Raw genomic sequence first — 18389 nt, 5'->3', positions numbered from 1 at the left:
TACGATGAGAATGTTCATTTCCCTTTTTTATAATAGTTTGTCTGTTTTCTTCAGAAATTGAGAAGGAACTGGAAAAAGTTGAAAAGCAGCTTGACGGTCAAAGTGAATCAGAAGATGAAAGCGAAGACACTCCGGCTATTGGAGATCATATTTGCTTGGATACGTTATCAGGTAGGTATACTTGATGAATTTCTATCGAAATCAAAAGTTATAAATTGAACTGATATGTAAATTATTTTTGTTCTAATTCAATAAAAACTCACACTCGTTAACTTATAACTATAGCTACACCAGTATAAATTCTGGAGCAAGACTCAATATGTGCATTCCATAAATATTATGCTATTACATAAAAATATACTACACCATTTTTACTATAATATAATACTAGATTATTTTCTTTATAGCTGTATACTTTAGCTGTATTTCAGGTCAGGCTAACAGAAAGTATACATATTTTTTAACAAGTAACAAAATGGCCTCGTGTCTTGATCTCTTTCTATAGACCTTGAACTATAGTAAAGTAATATTTTCAACTATAGTGAGATCCACTTTATAAAGCCAGGACCTGATAAACACTTGTGTTGCTATCCTTGTCTGCAGATAGCTCTAATCCTCTCTAGCTCCGTAACGTTGAGAGATTGTTCTCATACCATCTACAAATATAGTTTATTATCATAATATTTAGTCTCAGTTATGAAATGATTTTCAATAAATGAAATGAAAACTAATTGTAATCCATCTTTCTATAAATATTCCATCAATTCTCTCAAAGTATCAGAATCTAAGTAAAGTGTCAGTGAAGTAATGTCCGTAGTAAAGTATCAAAGTAAAGTGTTTTTATACATTTTTACATAAACTTCGAATGAGTTTTGAATGGTTTTGTTGGTTTAGATTCAGAAGCAGATGAGGAAGAAATGAAGTTGAAGCCGAGAACAGCTCGACGTGTGCGTGGTGGCTTCCAGCTGCGGCGTAATGAGAAGGGGGAGACGCCCCTCCATGTGGCCTGCATCAATGGCAACTTGACGCTTGTCACCAAACTGTTGGATCAGGTATCTGCCCTACTTTAATCATTTTAATGTTGAACTATTGGATCAGGTATCAGCCCTTCTCTAACCATTTTAATGTTACACTATTGGATCAGGTATTAGACCTACTTCAGCCATCTTAATTTTGAACTATTGGATCAGGTATCTGCCCTACTCTAATCAATTTAATGTTGAACTATTGAATCAGGTATCAGCCCTACTCTAACTATTTTAATGTTTTACTAATGGATCAGGTATTAGCCCTGCTCCAAAGGTCATCGATTACCCAGCTACGTTTAGCTAGAAATACGTCTTTAATTTCAAATTCATTTTAGTTACTGAAAGTGTACATTAAAATACATTCTTATGAAAATCCCTCCTCTAATATGGAACAAGTCCGTGTTTAGAGGAGGAACCAACAAACAAGTACACATTACTTGAAAAGAAGAACTTGACTTTCTGCAGCTGTAGTTGACAAAAATAGAGGGTATACAAAGGCACATATAATTGTCTTTTTTCTTTAGGGCTACTTTTGAAAATAAATAAGATATAAATCTGAGTACCCTTTTAAATAATTCAAAAGGGTACTCAGATTTTTTTTATTTATTTATAGGCACATATAATACACATACATTTTATACAAATAATGCGTCCCTTGTAATTGCAGAACAATATGCACATGAAATGTTTTTTTTCTCAATAGGATGACAATGCTAATTCTACAAGGATGCAATAAACAAAAATGATACAATATAACGTTTTTTGATTAATATATTGAAGCTAATAATAAAAATAGATTGTTTCAATTTGTCATAGTTCTAGAAACACCCTATGTATGTATCTTTCATCCTATAGATCAATGTATCTATTGTTCTGAATTTCCTATTAGAACTGTTTTAAGACCATCAACTATTTGATGAATATAAAGAGCAAATATATATTTGTTTTGTAATTATTTGCATTTTGTTTTGTGTGTTTTAATAATAATAATATTATCTATGACCAGATTATCATGTAATGGACTGCTTAAGAGAAACTAAGATTTCATCAATACAAAGGAGTAGTACTTACTGTTCACTTATTAATTTATTCATCTACTTAGTAATTAATTGATTATTTATTACCTCAAGCCCCACGAATTAGTTTAGTGCCAATGAGTTCAAATGATAGTGTAAAAGCAGAGTATCCTGTTTTGTGAAAAAAATAACCTTCAATTTAGTCCTTGACCACTACAGAAGATTGAACCAATGGGTCTTACTTTCAACAACATCTCTCTTATCAATTCAATTCGAATTAGAACAGATTATTAGCATAGAGAGAATAAAGCTTGAGAAGATATCCCATGGTATAGGTAGTTTATGTTCCAAATTTTAAGCCGATGATTTGTTAACTCAACCCGATTACTGTCGATTATTACTGTTTTGGCCGGGTGAGAGTATAAGAACGGCACAGTATGAGAGACTACCAGCGTCACATAGCTACTTGAAAAGATCTACATGGACTGTTGGATTGAGTTAACAGTGAAATTTGGAACATAAACGCAGTATACCATGGAATATCTTTTCTCTATAGTATTAGTCTAAGGCTGTGCAAAGGCTGAAATTAAAATTTCTAATGGTGATATTTTTCAAAGTTTTTCGATTTGTATACTATCAAGCTATCAAAATTAAAAAGTTTTCTCAGGAAAACATTTTTTTTCGATCATTACTTTTTGAGATATGAGCGCCTAAAGTTTAAATTTTTGTGCCAGAACATTTCAAGTTCGGTGAAAGATAAAACCATGAGATTTTGAGTTATTTTCGGTCATTTTTGGCAAATCGAATAACTTTCTCAAAAATTGATATTTTCAGAAAATTTTCGTTCTATTAAATCAACAATACCATGAAGAATCTATCCTTAAAATCTCATGATTTCATCTTTCACCGAACTTGGAATGTTCTGGCACAAAAATTTAAACTTTAGGCGCTCATATCTCAAAAAGTAATGATCGAAAAAAAAAATGTTTTCCTGAGAAAACTTTTTAATTTCGATAACTTGATAGTATACAAATCGAAAAACGTTGAAAAATATCACCAGTAGAAAGTTTAATTTCAGCCTTTGCACAGCCTTAACTAGGTGCTAGAAAAATCATAAAAGAAAAACTTTATTAATCAATATTTTGATTCTAATTGCGTAATGATTTGAGGGCCATCCACTGGACGTACGTGACAACAACGGGTGGACGCCCCTACACGAGGCGGCCAACCACGGCTACGTGGAGATAGCGCAGGAACTGGTGGAGCGGGGTGCGGCCATCAACGACGCGGGAGGACCGCACTGTGACGGCGTCACGCCACTGCTGGACGCCGCCTCCTGTGGGCACTTCCGCCTCATGGACATGCTGCTGCAGAAGGGCGCGTCGCCCATCGCTCGCACCGACAAGGTATCACGCTTTCTAGTATCACAGTTAGTTCATAACTATAGTTAGGATCAGGCTATAAGTCAACTTAAGAATAAGAATAAGAATCTTTATTGACCAATAAGTACATAATATTATACAATAGGCTTTGTCACTTTGTGAGGGCGCAACACGCGACCCAGTCAAACATATTACAAAAATTAAGATTACAAATCAATTACCAGTCCAGTTATTTATGTCAGTAAGATTAAGATACTCTTCAGTAGAGTAAAAAGCACTTTGCTTCAGCCAATAGGATATTGCTGGGATAAATTTTTTTGTTGGCAGGATCCTGATTGTGCGCGGCAATTTGTTAAACAATAAATATTGCTGATACCTATGGCTTTTTAATGATTTGCTTAGTCTAATATATGGCGTAACTATGTTATCCCTGTGTCTAGTTAGATGTGCATGCTGATGATAGTGTTGTTTGAAATCATTTATATTTTTTTTAACATAAATTAGGTTACAATAAATGTTCATAGATGGAAGAGTCATAATATTCAGTTCAATAAAGCTATTTTTACAAGTTTCATCACTCTTCAGGCCAACTATGCAACGAATAGCTTTTTTCTGCCATACGAATACTTTTTCATCTCACTACTATTACCCCACAGTCGAAGTCCATAATTAAGTTGAGAGTGAAAAAGACCATAATAGGTAAGAATCAAGACTTCCTTACTAACATTACATTTCAATTTCCTTAAAAGAAACATGACTCTGGCCAACTTTTTACATAAATATTCTACATGACTAGTCCAGGTCAGCTTGCTGTCCAGCATGATTCCTAATAATTTCACTGGCTTTAGGTACTGCTGGTGTTCAATATTTAAATTATTACGAAGAGTGAAAATTATATTCTCTGTTTTACCCTCATTAAGTGTCAGGCAATTTGCTCCGTACCACTCTTTACTGCGGTCCATTGACAAAACAAGGCTGTCTAACACACTATCCACATTTACATTCGAATCCAAAATGGTAGTGTCATCAGCATAAAGCACAGAAAAGCTGGGTACATTTACATTAAAATCATTGATAAAAACTAAGAATAAAAAGGGCCCAAGGACCGAACCTTGAGGTACTCCAGCCAATACTTTCTTTGGTTTGGATTTACAATTATTATTGAGCTTTACAATTTGGTATCTATCTCTAAGGTAACTTTCTATTAATTCTAGTTCACTGTTTCTGATTCCATAGTGTTCAAGCTTCCTGCAAAGAATGTCATGTGAAACAACATCAAACGCTTTACTCATGTCCAACATTTTACCTCCTACAACCATCCTCTTCTCAAAACCATCAAGGATGTAATTTACTATTTTTTCAACCGCCATTGTGGTTGAGCAGTTAGGCCTGAACCCAAATTGGTTGACATTTAACAGTTTGTTGATTGTGAAATAGTCATACAATTGATGGAAAATACAAGTCTCTATTATCTTGCTAATTATTGTAACAATTGCTATTGGCCTGTAGTTTTCAGGTAATTCACGATCACCTTTTTTGAAAATCGGACTGAGTAATGAGAGCTTTAAGCAATCGGGAAATTTTCCAGTAAGCAAAACTAAATTTATTATCACTGTTAAGGGAGCCAATATAGATTCAATAATATTTTTTAGCAAAAAATTGGACATACCAAAACAATCTTCACTTTTTGATGCACTTAAACTACTTACAATCGATCCAATAGTATCTGGATCTACCACTTTCCATGAAAAGTTAAGCATTTGTCTATTAATACCCTCAGTAAATTTATAATTTTTTAAAAAATCAGAATAGGTGAGTGGGGAGGAGTTTTGCTTTTTGGCTGCATTATTTGGGACATTAATAAAGTAATCATTCAGCGTTTCTGGTGAGAGATTAACTTTTGGATGCACCATGTTTTGCCCTGTCTCTTTTTTAACAATTCTCCAGGCTGTTCTACATCTATTAGCTGATTTGCTGATAATGTTATCATTTGCTGCAATTTTTGCTTGATCTATAGCTGTATTATACAGCTTCTTATAGTTTTTGAAGTCAGCCTTTGCATTCCCAGTATTGCTTATCTTCCAGATACTATAATACATCATTAGACGTTCCCTCATTAGCTTCAGTTCAGGAGTGAACCAATTTTTTGACTAGATTTGGGCCTAAGTTTATAGTCAATTAGAAGACAATGAACATTCAGGTAGAACGTTAAAACATTTATAAACGTAGATATCACAGTATTTGTATCACAGACATTGAAAATATTCGACCAGTCGTAATTAGATAGACACCTATTATAATTATTTAGTCTAACAGCCGAGATAAGACGCTTTTTGCGGAATTCTGTTTCCTTGTCATTCTTTGTACTATTGGTAACTCCTATTGAAAAATTAACAAAAATACCTGCATGGTCAGATATAAGGTCCTGTTCATACAATTCATATTCAGTAAACTCAGGTTTAATACATGTAAACACATTGTCTAGGCTTGCTCTTCCCCTTGTAGGAAGGGAGTGTACATTATATAAATTGAAGGATCTCATTACATCCATGAATTGGAGGACCTCCGGTCTATGATCATCAAGTATGTTTATATTGAAATCTCCAGTGATTGCAATAGAAGAGTAGGGTTTTTCAGTTATAAAGTTTAAAACTTCTTCCAATCTAGTTAAGAAGTCCTGAAGATCAGAGTCAGGTGTCCTGTATAGAAACATTATAATACAGTTGTTTTGGACAATTTTTATGGCTGACATTTCAAATACCCTATCCTTACAAAATTTACTAACATTCAGTGTACTGTACTTGATAGATACTGGACTGACTTGATACTGGACTGACTAATATAGATGAGCCTCCGTGTATGAGTGGAGGTGTCCTGCAGTAAGAGGCTGCTAGGACGAAGCTACCTGGGACATATATCATGGTGATATCTGGTGATATCTCATCATAATTTAACCAGTGTTCGTTAATACATAGAATATTAATGCCCTTCTCCAACAAAATTTGTTCTATCTGGTTCAGCTTGTATTTTAGTGAGCAGATATTTATGAAAAAATGTTTAATTCACTCCTGTTTATTGTTGAATCCGTATGTTGTACTTCTTCGCTGGTTAGGTATTGACTGCTGTCGACGCTGCTATGCAGTTTAAATTATTGGAAGAGTCCATTGCAGTTTGCGGTTCGAAGGTAAACTTTAAAGGTATAGATTTGGAAACGATTTCATGATCACAAGCTATCTTATCGACTAACCCATGATTTTATCACACACATATTTCTTTCCTAGCCTGTTTAGATGTAGTCCATTTGATGTGTGTAAACGTCTACCTATGTTACTAATATTTACAAAAGTTACATTACTAAAATGCTTACATAAGTTAAAGTTTTCTTCATTAGCCTCCTGAATTTCTTTGTTGATGGCTGACCAGATTGGGAGATCATGTCTTTGAGGGACTGAAAATACAATCACATTCCTAGCCCGTTTGTTGTGCAGTTCCCGTAGTTTATTCCGGAGAGAGGTGTGAAGTTCCTTTCTTTCATTATGAGCAACATCATTGTACCAGCTAAGAAGACGACTATATCATTGGCATTTGGTTGAATGGTCTCCTCAACTACATCCTTGAATCTAGCTCCAGGTTTCACCATACCAAGAAACTTATGGTTCTTGACATTGAAATGCTTGAAGACGTCCCTACCCTGGCTATCAGCATACAAATGTACGTTCAACGACCTAGCCCTAGCAGTCGTTTGTGGACGACGTGTTGGCTGCACTTGGCTGTGGTCAACGTCCCCAGCAGGTAGGGGTGGTGATTCGCTTACTTCCAGCTAATTACTATGTTATGTAGTCACTGTCTAGAATCACAGATACAGTCACGGACTGGAAGATCCCTGGGTCGATTTACCCCTTCCATAACATCAAAACGCTATATATGTATAGCAATAACATTTGATCATCTAGCTGATTTGTATCCAGCTATTTGAGCCAACCATCTAGCTTTTATGATTTTCAAATTAGAAATACAGCAGTCATGCATGCGCAGTTGGCTTCCTTCTACCTCTTCCTGCCTCACACTGAACAACTAGAGATAATCGCATCAGTTTACTACTGTAATATTGATTGTCAGTTTATTCAAAGTGAGATTCAGATTATTAAGTCAGCGTAAATTTAGTCGCTGTCTAGAATTACAGATAGGTGGTTAATCGTTCATATATATGTAGTGGGATTCAGGTTATAAAGTCAGCATTATATTGAATCACTTTCGAGAATGACAGATCTCGAATGACATCTCGAATGATCGATGACATCGTCATCATATTGATAGTGAGATAAAACACTTATTGATTGACATGGGCTACTTTTAAATTAATAAAACAAAATAAATCTTATAGCACCCTTTATTCTTTAAAAAACTTTCAGGTTCAAATATTTTAAAGTTTTTTAAAGAATAAAGGGAGCTATAAGATTTATTTTGTTTTATTGATAGTGAGATTTACGTTATAAAGTCAGTATCTGATTAACATTCTGGTTTGTCTGTCATTAGAAAAAGCGGTTAGCTCTATCCTTTTCCAATGCAGCACCTTTGCACAAATTGTTTGTAGCCTGTGTAGGAATATGAATTACCAAACCATTTCATCTCAACTATTATTAATTCATAAAAAATATAAATTTCCTTGCCGCATAAAATATATTGGAGAATATAAAATGAGCTCTTCTATAACTTCAATTTTATACAGCTTGTCCTCCCTGGTGCAGACCTTCACCTATTGGTGTCTTAATTCTGTATTAATTAAAACTTCCCCATCTATTTGACTATCCATGACGAACTGCAAGTAATAATCTGTTTTCGATCAAATAAAACCGCCTACACCACCGATACCGACCGACCGCTTCCTACCTACCAATGACAACGAGATGAAAACAGCAGTGTTGAAAGCGCTCCACATGTGAGTAAACTAATATTCAAAAATTATACTGTAGTGTCGTCAAAAATAGTTCAAAACGTATTAAAACTTTCATCGATGTATTAAATAATTACATATCGTTTATATAATAATGTACTGTACTTGATTATTTCAGGGAGAGACTGTTCTTGATTGTCTCACAAACTGGAGGCGGCGTTTTATTGAAGAAGAGCAGACTGACCTGACTGGTGAAATGTTGAACGATTACAATACAATAGCTAGAAAAATCAAGTTTGGCTATCATCAAAGGTAATTACAGTAGTTTCAATTTTGGTAGTTATATTGATTAAGAACCACACACACGGTTTATTGTGAAAATATATCATGGGAAACTACTACCAATAATCCTCTACTATAAACTTGATATATAGGTTGATTCGCCATCAAATTGTATTTTTTCCTTTAGGGCTACTCTTGAAAAAGGCTACTTTTTAAAAAGGGTACTTAGATTTCTATTTTTATTTATACTTGATATATATGTTGAACCCTTTGGTCTGGTTTCACGAAAGTCTGTTGGATTTTAAAGGTGAGTAAATGACGGTTGAATGCCACATGAACCAATCAGACCTTTTTATTAGCACTTTCAAATTTAACAGACTTTTGTGCAACCGGGTTTCAGTATTTTTCTGATAACAATAAATAATTGTGAAATTTCAATTACATGTGCAGCTAGTAATAAAGTTTAGCTGTATTTTTATTATTTGATTCTCTATCATGAGGTCTATTAATACTGTTCTTGTATACAAATAGGAGCGAATTCTCATGTAAATAAGTAAACAATAAGAACAATTGAAAATTCTAAGTATGATCTCTCGGGAGTCAAATTATTTGTATTTCTATAATATCTTTTTAATTGTAGTTTTCAGTTTTTTCAAATTTTCTTATTTTCAGCCGGACATCATGTAGCACAGGAAAGCATAAATGAACGATCATTAGAAAGTAGATCTTTTTCTATGTCTGATCATTCTGAAGTGAAACAATTAAAACCATCCAGATCTTCAAGATCCTCAAGATCGTCAAGAGATTTGTCACCTGTAATCAGTGAGTATCTGATTTTTTACTAGATAATTCAATAAGACACAATTAATATTCAATAAAACTTCATCAAAAAGTTCATTTTTGTTAGATAAAAGCATTTGAGCATAAAATCCAACTTCAAGTGCCATCCAAAATTTTAAATTACTTTCAGAAGGGAAAGAATTATTTTTATTTATTATTGTTTTGTATGGGCCAAAATCATCATCAACATCATCATCATCATCATCATCCCAGTCATTTACAATTCTCTCGAGTACCTGTATATCAATTATTAGAATTGAAATAATTAATGTAAAGTCGAATTCGTTCTGTTACAGTTTCCGTATTTCTAGGGTCCCAGTACTACTGATTGATTCTAAATTTTGGAACTGTGATTGTGATTAATGCTGGCCGACCCTTGCTGATAAGATAAGCGACGATCTCTTGAAACTCTTCTATAATAGTGACTGCTTAGCTGCAAGTTTCTACTTCCGTTTATCTGGTGATTTGAAACCCACGTAAAGTTTCAGATTCAATCATATTTCATTATCCACGATAAGCATTAGAAAAATAATTGGCACGTGAATTATTGTTTTAAACTTTGGAATTTATATCATTGCACAAAATGAAATGAAAATTGATGTTATTTATATAGTTGAATAAGTTTTTTGATCAATTTTTAACACTAGAATAACAACTTGCAAACTATATTAATTGTGTAAAATATGACAATGAATCCCATGTGATTTGAAAGCATGCTCTAGTCAGTAAGTAAATATTTCTTTCATAGTTTCCACAATTAATATAGTAGGCAAATCGTCATTCTAATAATGAGACTTGAAACATAAATAGCAGTTCGTGATGAATGAAGAAATTCAAGACTTTATATTTTGCAGCACCTTTAGTGAGAAGACGAAAGAGCAGTGAGGGGAGTCCAGAAACAAGATCTCATACGAACAACTCGTCCAACAACAGAGCTGTTTCTGAATATCAAAGTGCCATACGAGGACTCAAGCATCGCTCAAATGTTAACTCAGAAGTTGTAAGTTCACAAATTATCAATATTGTTCTATAGATAGGACGAAAATGATTCAGTTACCTTCACAGAGTTTGTCGCCACTTTAATCAAGGCTTCCAATCTAGCACTTTTGTGCAGGTATCTTAGTAAAAATACCGCGAGGTGGCACTCATTTTATTTAACAATATTCTTGACTTTAATGAACTTTATTTTTCATGTTCTATTCATTATGAAATAAACATTTTTTTCAAAATACTAAAAACCTTGTTATTAATTTGTTGTGTATTAAGCTGTGGTAATAATCACCTCTTCAACTGGAGCTGCGAGTACCGAATCACTCATTAAACGACTAACTATCGATTTTTTCAATAAGTTGCATAAATTGAGAATGCATAAATGACATTTTCTATTTTTTGTTTATTTTTCAATTTTTAGCCCATCAGCCCAATCAAACTTTCTCAAGGTGCATTAGTGAACGCAGAAAACGCGATCGACGATTGGCTGATTGATGATCTAAATGAAGATTTAACTTCTAGACCTTTGAAGCGTAGGAAAAGAGACGACACTTTTTCGGGCGTACAGCTACGCAAATCGTCAAACAAGGAGAAGTCCAAAAATAGCAAGCCATCTCTTCGATCAACAATCGAGGTAATTAAAATTCTATTTAAAAAATAGAATTATAGTACCCTTTAAAATTAATAAAATAATAAAACAAGAATACAAATTGTAATGTAACTACTAAATACAAGAAAGTAGCCCTGAATTCATACATTTTAATTAAAATTCATTTGTATTTTCAAAATTAATCTATGGAGATTCTTTAAGAAATCTGAGGTTAAGAGTTTAATATTAATTGTGCTCTTTTATAAGTTTGAACATTGAACATTGGTTAGCTACATATTTCCCCTATTCTAATTGGAGAAATCCTCTTTGGAGATTCTTTAAAAAATCTGTGGTTATGAGTTTAATATTAATTATGCTCTTTTATTAGTTTGAACATTGAAAATTGGTTAGCTACATTTTTCCCGTATTTAAATTTTTGGGGAAACTGCAATTTGAATCACCATCACTCAATGTATGAATAAAAAAGAAACTTGCTTATTTTCAAATGTTTTTCATTGATCATTTTTTCAAGAATTCTAATTCATAAGAAAATGAGGCTCGAATTTCACAGAGCCAACCTTATATTAAATTAGTAATAATTACTTCATTACTACCATGGAGTGTTTGTATTATTTTCCTACACTAAGATTCTAAATTCAAAATTTTTTGTAATTATTTTGTGACAAAATGTGTTTCAAAGTGCTGACGAATCATAACATTTTTTGGACAAATTTTTAATCAAAATTCGGGAATGGAATATTAAGGGCTATAAGCCTGTTTTTTATTTCCAATCATTTCTTTATTATGTGTTTTTGTCTCTGTTGATTAAATAAATACTACTGTAGTAATTCTTTAGTATTTTACTGTAAATATTCCCCCAAGCTGTGCCATCCACATAGGTTGGCTGTGAAATGCAGAAATGTTTTAGTTTTTGCTCCTTCAAGTGCCGGTTGCACAAAAGTCGGTGAAATTTAAACTATTAATTCCAGGAGAACCAATCAGAGAAGCCGGCTTTTTAAAATCGCCTTCTCTGATTGGTTCTCCTGGAATTAATCACGGTTAAAATTTAACCGGCTTTTGTGCAACCAGGCCTAAGTATCTTATTCATTTTTATGTTTCTTCAATCCACTCTGTTTTATGTTAACAACGTGTTTTCTTTCTATAGTCCGTACAAACCTTTGTTTGCAGTACGCGGCTATATGGCCAATGCTATTTCAAAACAACAGTAGGAGCTGATCTTATTAAAAAGGCCTACGATAACTTTTTCGCTCTTTCTCACACACAATTAGCTCACAGGCTCTCTGGATTCTGTGAGATCTGGCAGCACTGTACTCCATGCTGCAATCTAAGGCTAGGCGTGCACTAGTTAGTCAAGACAAGACAAGACACGATTAGTCACAATACTTCACATTGTTGCTTATGAAGACATGTCTAATTACTATTTACTCTTACTGCGGTGGCCACTCGTACCCCAGTCGGTACTTGGCCTCATCAACTAAGCCTCTCCAAAAGTTTCGGTCACCCGCGTCCTCCTCTTTTAGGCTCATCCTCCTCATATCTTTGCGGACCTGGTCCCACCATCTAGTTTTTGGACTTCCAGCTGGTCTCCTTCCTATAGGATTATTCCTCAGTACACTGTTTGTCAGAGCGCTTTCTTCTTTCCTCAGAATGTGTCCCGTCCATTGTAACCTTCTGCTTTTAATCTCACCCACTATGTCTGCTTCATTGAATATTTGGCGTATTTCATAGTTGTGTATGATTCTCCAAACTCCGTTCTCTAGTGTTGGGCCAAAATATTTTCGAAGAATCTTGTTTTCAAAAATAATGGTATTTTTTTCTTCTTTTCTATTCAGTATCCATGTTTGTGAAGCATATAGTAGTACTGGTCTTATGATGGTTTTGTATAGTCTTAGTTTTGATGTATGTGAGAGGAGTCTTGAGCTAAGCAGTTTAAGACATGTCTAACTGCAATGACTAATCGGTGTGTGTTGCTTCATATGCAACTACGTGAAGTATTGTGACTAATCGTGTCTTGTCTTGTCTTGACTAACTGCTGAGTGCCTAGTGTAAGGTTTGCACAGACTATAGCACCGGCACCTAGAACAACATATGATATCTAAGGCTAGGCACACACCAGTTAGTCAAGAAGACAAGACTTGATCAGACAAGTTTAGTCACAATACTTCACTTAGCTGCTTGTGACGCAACTCACACTGATTAGTCAATGCAATTAGACATGGCTTCATAAGCAACAATGTGAAGTATTGTGACTGAACGTGTCTGATCATGTATTGTCTTGTCTTGACTAACTGGTGTATGCCTAGCCTAAGGTTTGCACAGACTATAGCACCGGTCCCTAGAATAACATAAATGATATCTAATACTATCAACTCAATCCAATTAAGCGATACTTGAAATTCCCCGACTGATTTCCTGTACACGGAATTTCATAGTTTTTCCCACAAATTCATTGCTGTATCTGTGACGATTATAAGATGAATCAAGATTTGAAAATTGCATTTACAGTACAGTGACAGTGAAACTTGCGATTCAAATGGAACGAACCATTGTGCAGATGACGATGATTTCTCATCAAAAGAGGAACAAAACGACCGCCCTTCAGAAATGAGTGAGGATGCATTGCACATGGATGACGACAATAATTCAGCAAATATGTGTGATAATCATATATCATCTTTGCATTCCATAGATCTATGTGATCAGCCATCGCCGTCCATCAATAGATTATCGAGGTGAGCTAGATTTCATTTGAAAAGATTTCTAAAGATTTATTTTATTCTGGTTTCCATTGCTCGTTCTATTAAATAAAAACTATAGAAAATTGATATTTTAGTTTTTTTAGAATTACTGGTACCCTTAATTATTTTTTTTTGAAGACAAGACCGGTTTCGGTCAATTATTTCATTATCAAGTGTCCAAATATTGGTATATTATTTATATTACTATATATTATTATTATTATTATATTATTATTATTATATTATTATTATTATTATTATATTATTATTATTATTATTATTATTATTATTATTATTATATTACTATATATTATTATTATATCACTTAGAAATATATTTTTATTGAATCATAAACATTAAAATCTTTAACTTTAAATAAACCACTTGCATATTTCTAGAAATCTTCTAGAAATTAATTTTCTTAATGTGTTTTAGTGTTTACAAGTTTGTGTTTCTTCCATGGTTCCAGATTTATAGAAATTAATTTTCATATTGTGTTTTAGTGTTTACAAGTTTGTGTTTCTTCCATGGCTCCAGATTTCTAGAAATCTTCTAGAAATTAATTTTCATATTGTGTTTTAGTGTTTACAAGTTTGTGTTTCTTCCATGGTTCCAAATTTACTTAAATAGATCAATATTATTTGTTACAAGAGGTAATTGAGTGATAGTTTTCATGTTAATTTTGGATTAAAGTTTTATAAAAATTGAAATTCTAACCTTATCTTAGAAGGTGTCATCACCTATAAATTTGGAAACAAAATAGCACCTTATTATTTTATCTACCAATGTTTTTCCATTAGAGTCATTTGTACCGTAAATAAAAGAATTAATTTTCAAAAATAAAATTAAAATAATAATGAGTAGGAGATCACTTTTTGAAATAGTTTAAAGGTGTATTACTCACAAAATTGATGTTTTGAAAAGTTTCAAAGTCATTTTTCAAACAAATATTGAAATTTTATATAAAATTGATAAAACTCCAACTAAAAGTTCATTGCAACATCAAATATACATCAAAAATAACTAATCTAAAATAAATAATCCATGCAACATCATTCGATAAATCTAAATATTCAATAAACATTAAGATTCGGTAATTCCTGTGAATAGAGAATTCAGTCAATTTTTAAAAAGTTATGTGATTCTTGTTTTAGTCAATATCTCTTAATATGTTCTTCAATTACTCATTGGTTTTATAATTTGGTTTCAGTACTCAAATGCGTCAAACCACATTACTGGATGCTGGCATCCACAGGGAACCAGTTCAAATAGCTCAAGATTTAGTCTCACCACCAGCTCAGACACCTGTCGACATAGTAAGTTTACTTTCAGAAATCCATTTGCAATTTGTTGGCCGGGATTGCTGCATAAATTCACGAATTTACAAATTACAACTAAATAACCGGAACAGGAACGCACATCATATTCTCAGTAACCAAAAAGTAAAATTTTAGAACTTTTTGTCATTTTATTTATATATATTTCAACAATCTCGCAAATTGATTGTTATCTATCTATTTATTAAAGCTATTGATACAATTACTTGGAGGTCAAAGATCTCCAGGTTTCCCTTAAAATTTGTTTCACCATTAACTGACTATTGTTATTGACTCTGCTAATGTTGAGTCAGCTAATAGAAATGAAAAGTAATGTCAACATTTTGCAACGTTTACATTTTTCAAAAATTGAATGAAAACTGATAATTCACTGTTGACGTTGCCGAATATTTAGAGCTTTGTCTATCTTGTTTCTGACTATAGTGAGGTCCACGTTGTAATGGCAGTGGAGGAAGATAGGAGGACAACGTTACCGATCCTCCGTCTTGTCAATGCCTTCTATAGACGGTAGCTGATACAGGTTTATTGATGTAATATTAACTGCTCATTCCAGTTTAAAATAATCAATTATATTTTAATAAGCAAGAAATAATATTTTTCAATAATTTCATAATGAATTTTCATAATTAAGATGAAATATTTTGTTAATCAATGATTAATTCTACATTGTTAAAAGACGATCTGGCAACAGAGCAAAGTGAGAAAGAGATAGCACTATCCGCTTTGTTGAATGATAGACAAGGATAGCAATACTATTGCTAATCAAACACTGCCATTATAGCATATATTGTTGGAGTATTTTAGTACAGTCTAGATAGTAAAACGAATTTAATTTGAGTTTTCTGGATCCTTCTATGGGTTGGAAAGACCATTTTCTTGTTCAAAAGAGGCGCGGCGCGAAGTCGCAAGATTGGTAAATAACTTTACCCGCTCGGTTTAACATATTTTTTTATCTTCTTCCTTATTAACTTACTTTCTTTGTTTTTTTTTTCTTTTTCATTACAATTAATATTATTATAAATTTTACAGAATAGTATTATACTCTTATAGAAAAATATATGTCAGTTCTTGAATGTGATGATGATCTCATAGGCTATCATGATACAAGTGAAATAGATGATTTATTCTCTTTCGAACCACATAACATAAGCAATAAAAACTTATTGAATTTTTTCATACTAATATAAGAAGCCTGAATAAAAACTTTGAAGAACTGGTTCATTATTTAGGAAATATAAACTTCAAATTTCATATTATTGCCTTATCAGAAACGTGGATTACGGATGATGCTCATTTCACTTACGGTCTTGAAGGATATAATGTTGTACAGAATAAAAGTAAAGATTCAAAGTGTGATGGGATATGTTTATTTGTTGATAAAAATTTTCATTTTGAAATAATTGATTTGGATATCGAAGAATCGAATTCAATCTGTATAGTTTGTCCAATTGATAACATCAAATACACAATAATTTTAATTTATCGCTCTCCAGCTACCAACATTAATAATTTCATTTCAAGTCTAGACGCTTGTTTGAACAGAATGAAGGACACTACCAATGTAATTTTAATGGGCGATATAAATCTTAATATTTTAGAAAACAATAGTTTAACAAATGAGTACTTGAGTACTCTGCATATCAACGGATTTAAATCCTACATTAACAAGCCGACAAGGATAGTGAATGGAAATGGTACCTGCATAGACCACATATTTTCAAGGAGGGGGGAAACATTAGAGACCTGCAGCGTGGCGTGATTATTAAAACTAACATAACAGACCATTACAGTGTTTCACTGCACTTGAGTGAAGCCTTGAAAAATAACGCGGTAGCAGGGGAATTATGGACCAAAACTGTAACTGACTTTGACGGATTAATAGCTGACTTACAGGTTGAAAACTGGGCTGATATTTACAACACCGACAATATCGATGCAATGGTTAGCAATTTCATAGAAAAATTGACACAACTCACAAATAAAAGAACAAAAACAATCAGATTAAGTAAAAAAAAACAAACCAGTAAAAAAATGGATAACACCCAGTCTAGTCAATGCAATCCGAGAAAGAGACAAATTACACAGGAAGCTCTCACGACAGCCAAACAATATTGAATTGCAAACCCGCTACAAAAACTACCGGAATACTTTAAATAATTTAATAAAAAGGGCAAAAATAGATTATTTTAATGAGAAGTTCGATGAACATAGGAATAACGCCAAGAAAACTTGGGAATACATTAACGAGCTGCTGGAAATAAAGAAAAACACAAAAGAAATAAGCTTAGATGCAGATATACTCAACGATTACTTTGCTAACGTGGGTGTATCATTTGCCAGAAAAATATCAGGAAATGTAAGTGATATCCCAGTTCCTCGATCGCTATCAAATTCATGTCAGCACAGTATCTTTCTCAACCCCACAAACTCAAACGAAATAATGTCAATTATAAATTAGTTGAAAAACAAATCTACACCAGGACCAGATAACTTCACAGGACCTTTCATAAAAAAAATTTATCACCACATAACTGGACCCTTAGAACATATATTCAACAAATGTTTAAATGAAGGATATTCCCAAAAAAGTTCAGAGAAGCCAGAATCATCCCAATACCTAAAACCGGAGATTTAAAAAAACCAGAAAATTATAGACCGATAAGCTTGATAAGTAACCTTTCCAAAATATTAGAAAAAATAAAAAAAACAGAATTATGAGTTTTTTAGAGAAAGAAAATATAATAAATGAAAAGCAATTTGGTTTTCAAAAAAATAAGTCTACTAAAGATGCAGTCATCCACTTGAACAAAATAATTTTTGACAATTTTAATAGCAATAGAAAAACTCTTGCAGTGTTCATGGATCTATCAAAAGCTTTTGATACGATACCTCACAATATATTATTAAACAAATTAGATAGGGCTGGAATTAGAGGTGCAGCAAATGATTTATTTTCTTCATATTTGACTGAAAGGAAACAATACCTACATCTTCAGTGTCAAACTGATATTAAATATACGACAGGTTTCGGCTTGCCTCAAGGTTCTGTGCTTTCACCAGTTCTTTTTTTGTTATATGTGAATGACCTACTCAAACTAAACCTCCAAGATTGCACCACTCTGTCTTTTGCAGATGACACTGTATTGATCTTCAGCGGCAAAAGCTGGGTAGAAACTTTCAATATAGCCAATAGAAACCTAATAATTATTAGAAAATGGCTTCAAGATCATATCCTGACTTTGAACGCTGACAAAACTAAGTATATCACCTTT

At 33.0% G+C, this 18389-nt stretch overlaps 1 protein-coding gene across 1 annotated transcript in view; it reads left to right on the top strand.

The window, feature by feature from the left end:
* LOC111059537 (tonsoku-like protein) overlaps positions 1–18389 on the top strand; it is a 39353-nt gene that overhangs the window by 8248 nt on the left and 12716 nt on the right. Inside the window, exons 10-18 of the mRNA XM_039422946.1 lie at positions 55–171; positions 895–1052; positions 3214–3450; positions 8499–8632; positions 9275–9285; positions 10297–10442; positions 10854–11066; positions 13548–13774; positions 14991–15096. Coding sequence (XP_039278880.1) covers positions 55–171; positions 895–1052; positions 3214–3450; positions 8499–8632; positions 9275–9285; positions 10297–10442; positions 10854–11066; positions 13548–13774; positions 14991–15096 — 1349 coding nt within the window. The remainder of the gene's footprint in view (positions 1–54; positions 172–894; positions 1053–3213; positions 3451–8498; positions 8633–9274; positions 9286–10296; positions 10443–10853; positions 11067–13547; positions 13775–14990; positions 15097–18389) is intronic.

The sequence above is a fragment of the Nilaparvata lugens genome, chromosome 3 (assembly GCF_014356525.2).
Source record: "Nilaparvata lugens isolate BPH chromosome 3, ASM1435652v1, whole genome shotgun sequence".
Classification (NCBI taxonomy): Eukaryota; Metazoa; Arthropoda; class Insecta; order Hemiptera; family Delphacidae; genus Nilaparvata; species Nilaparvata lugens.
Note: the sequence above shows the minus strand (reverse complement) of the source record. Positions and strands in the feature narration are given on the sequence as shown.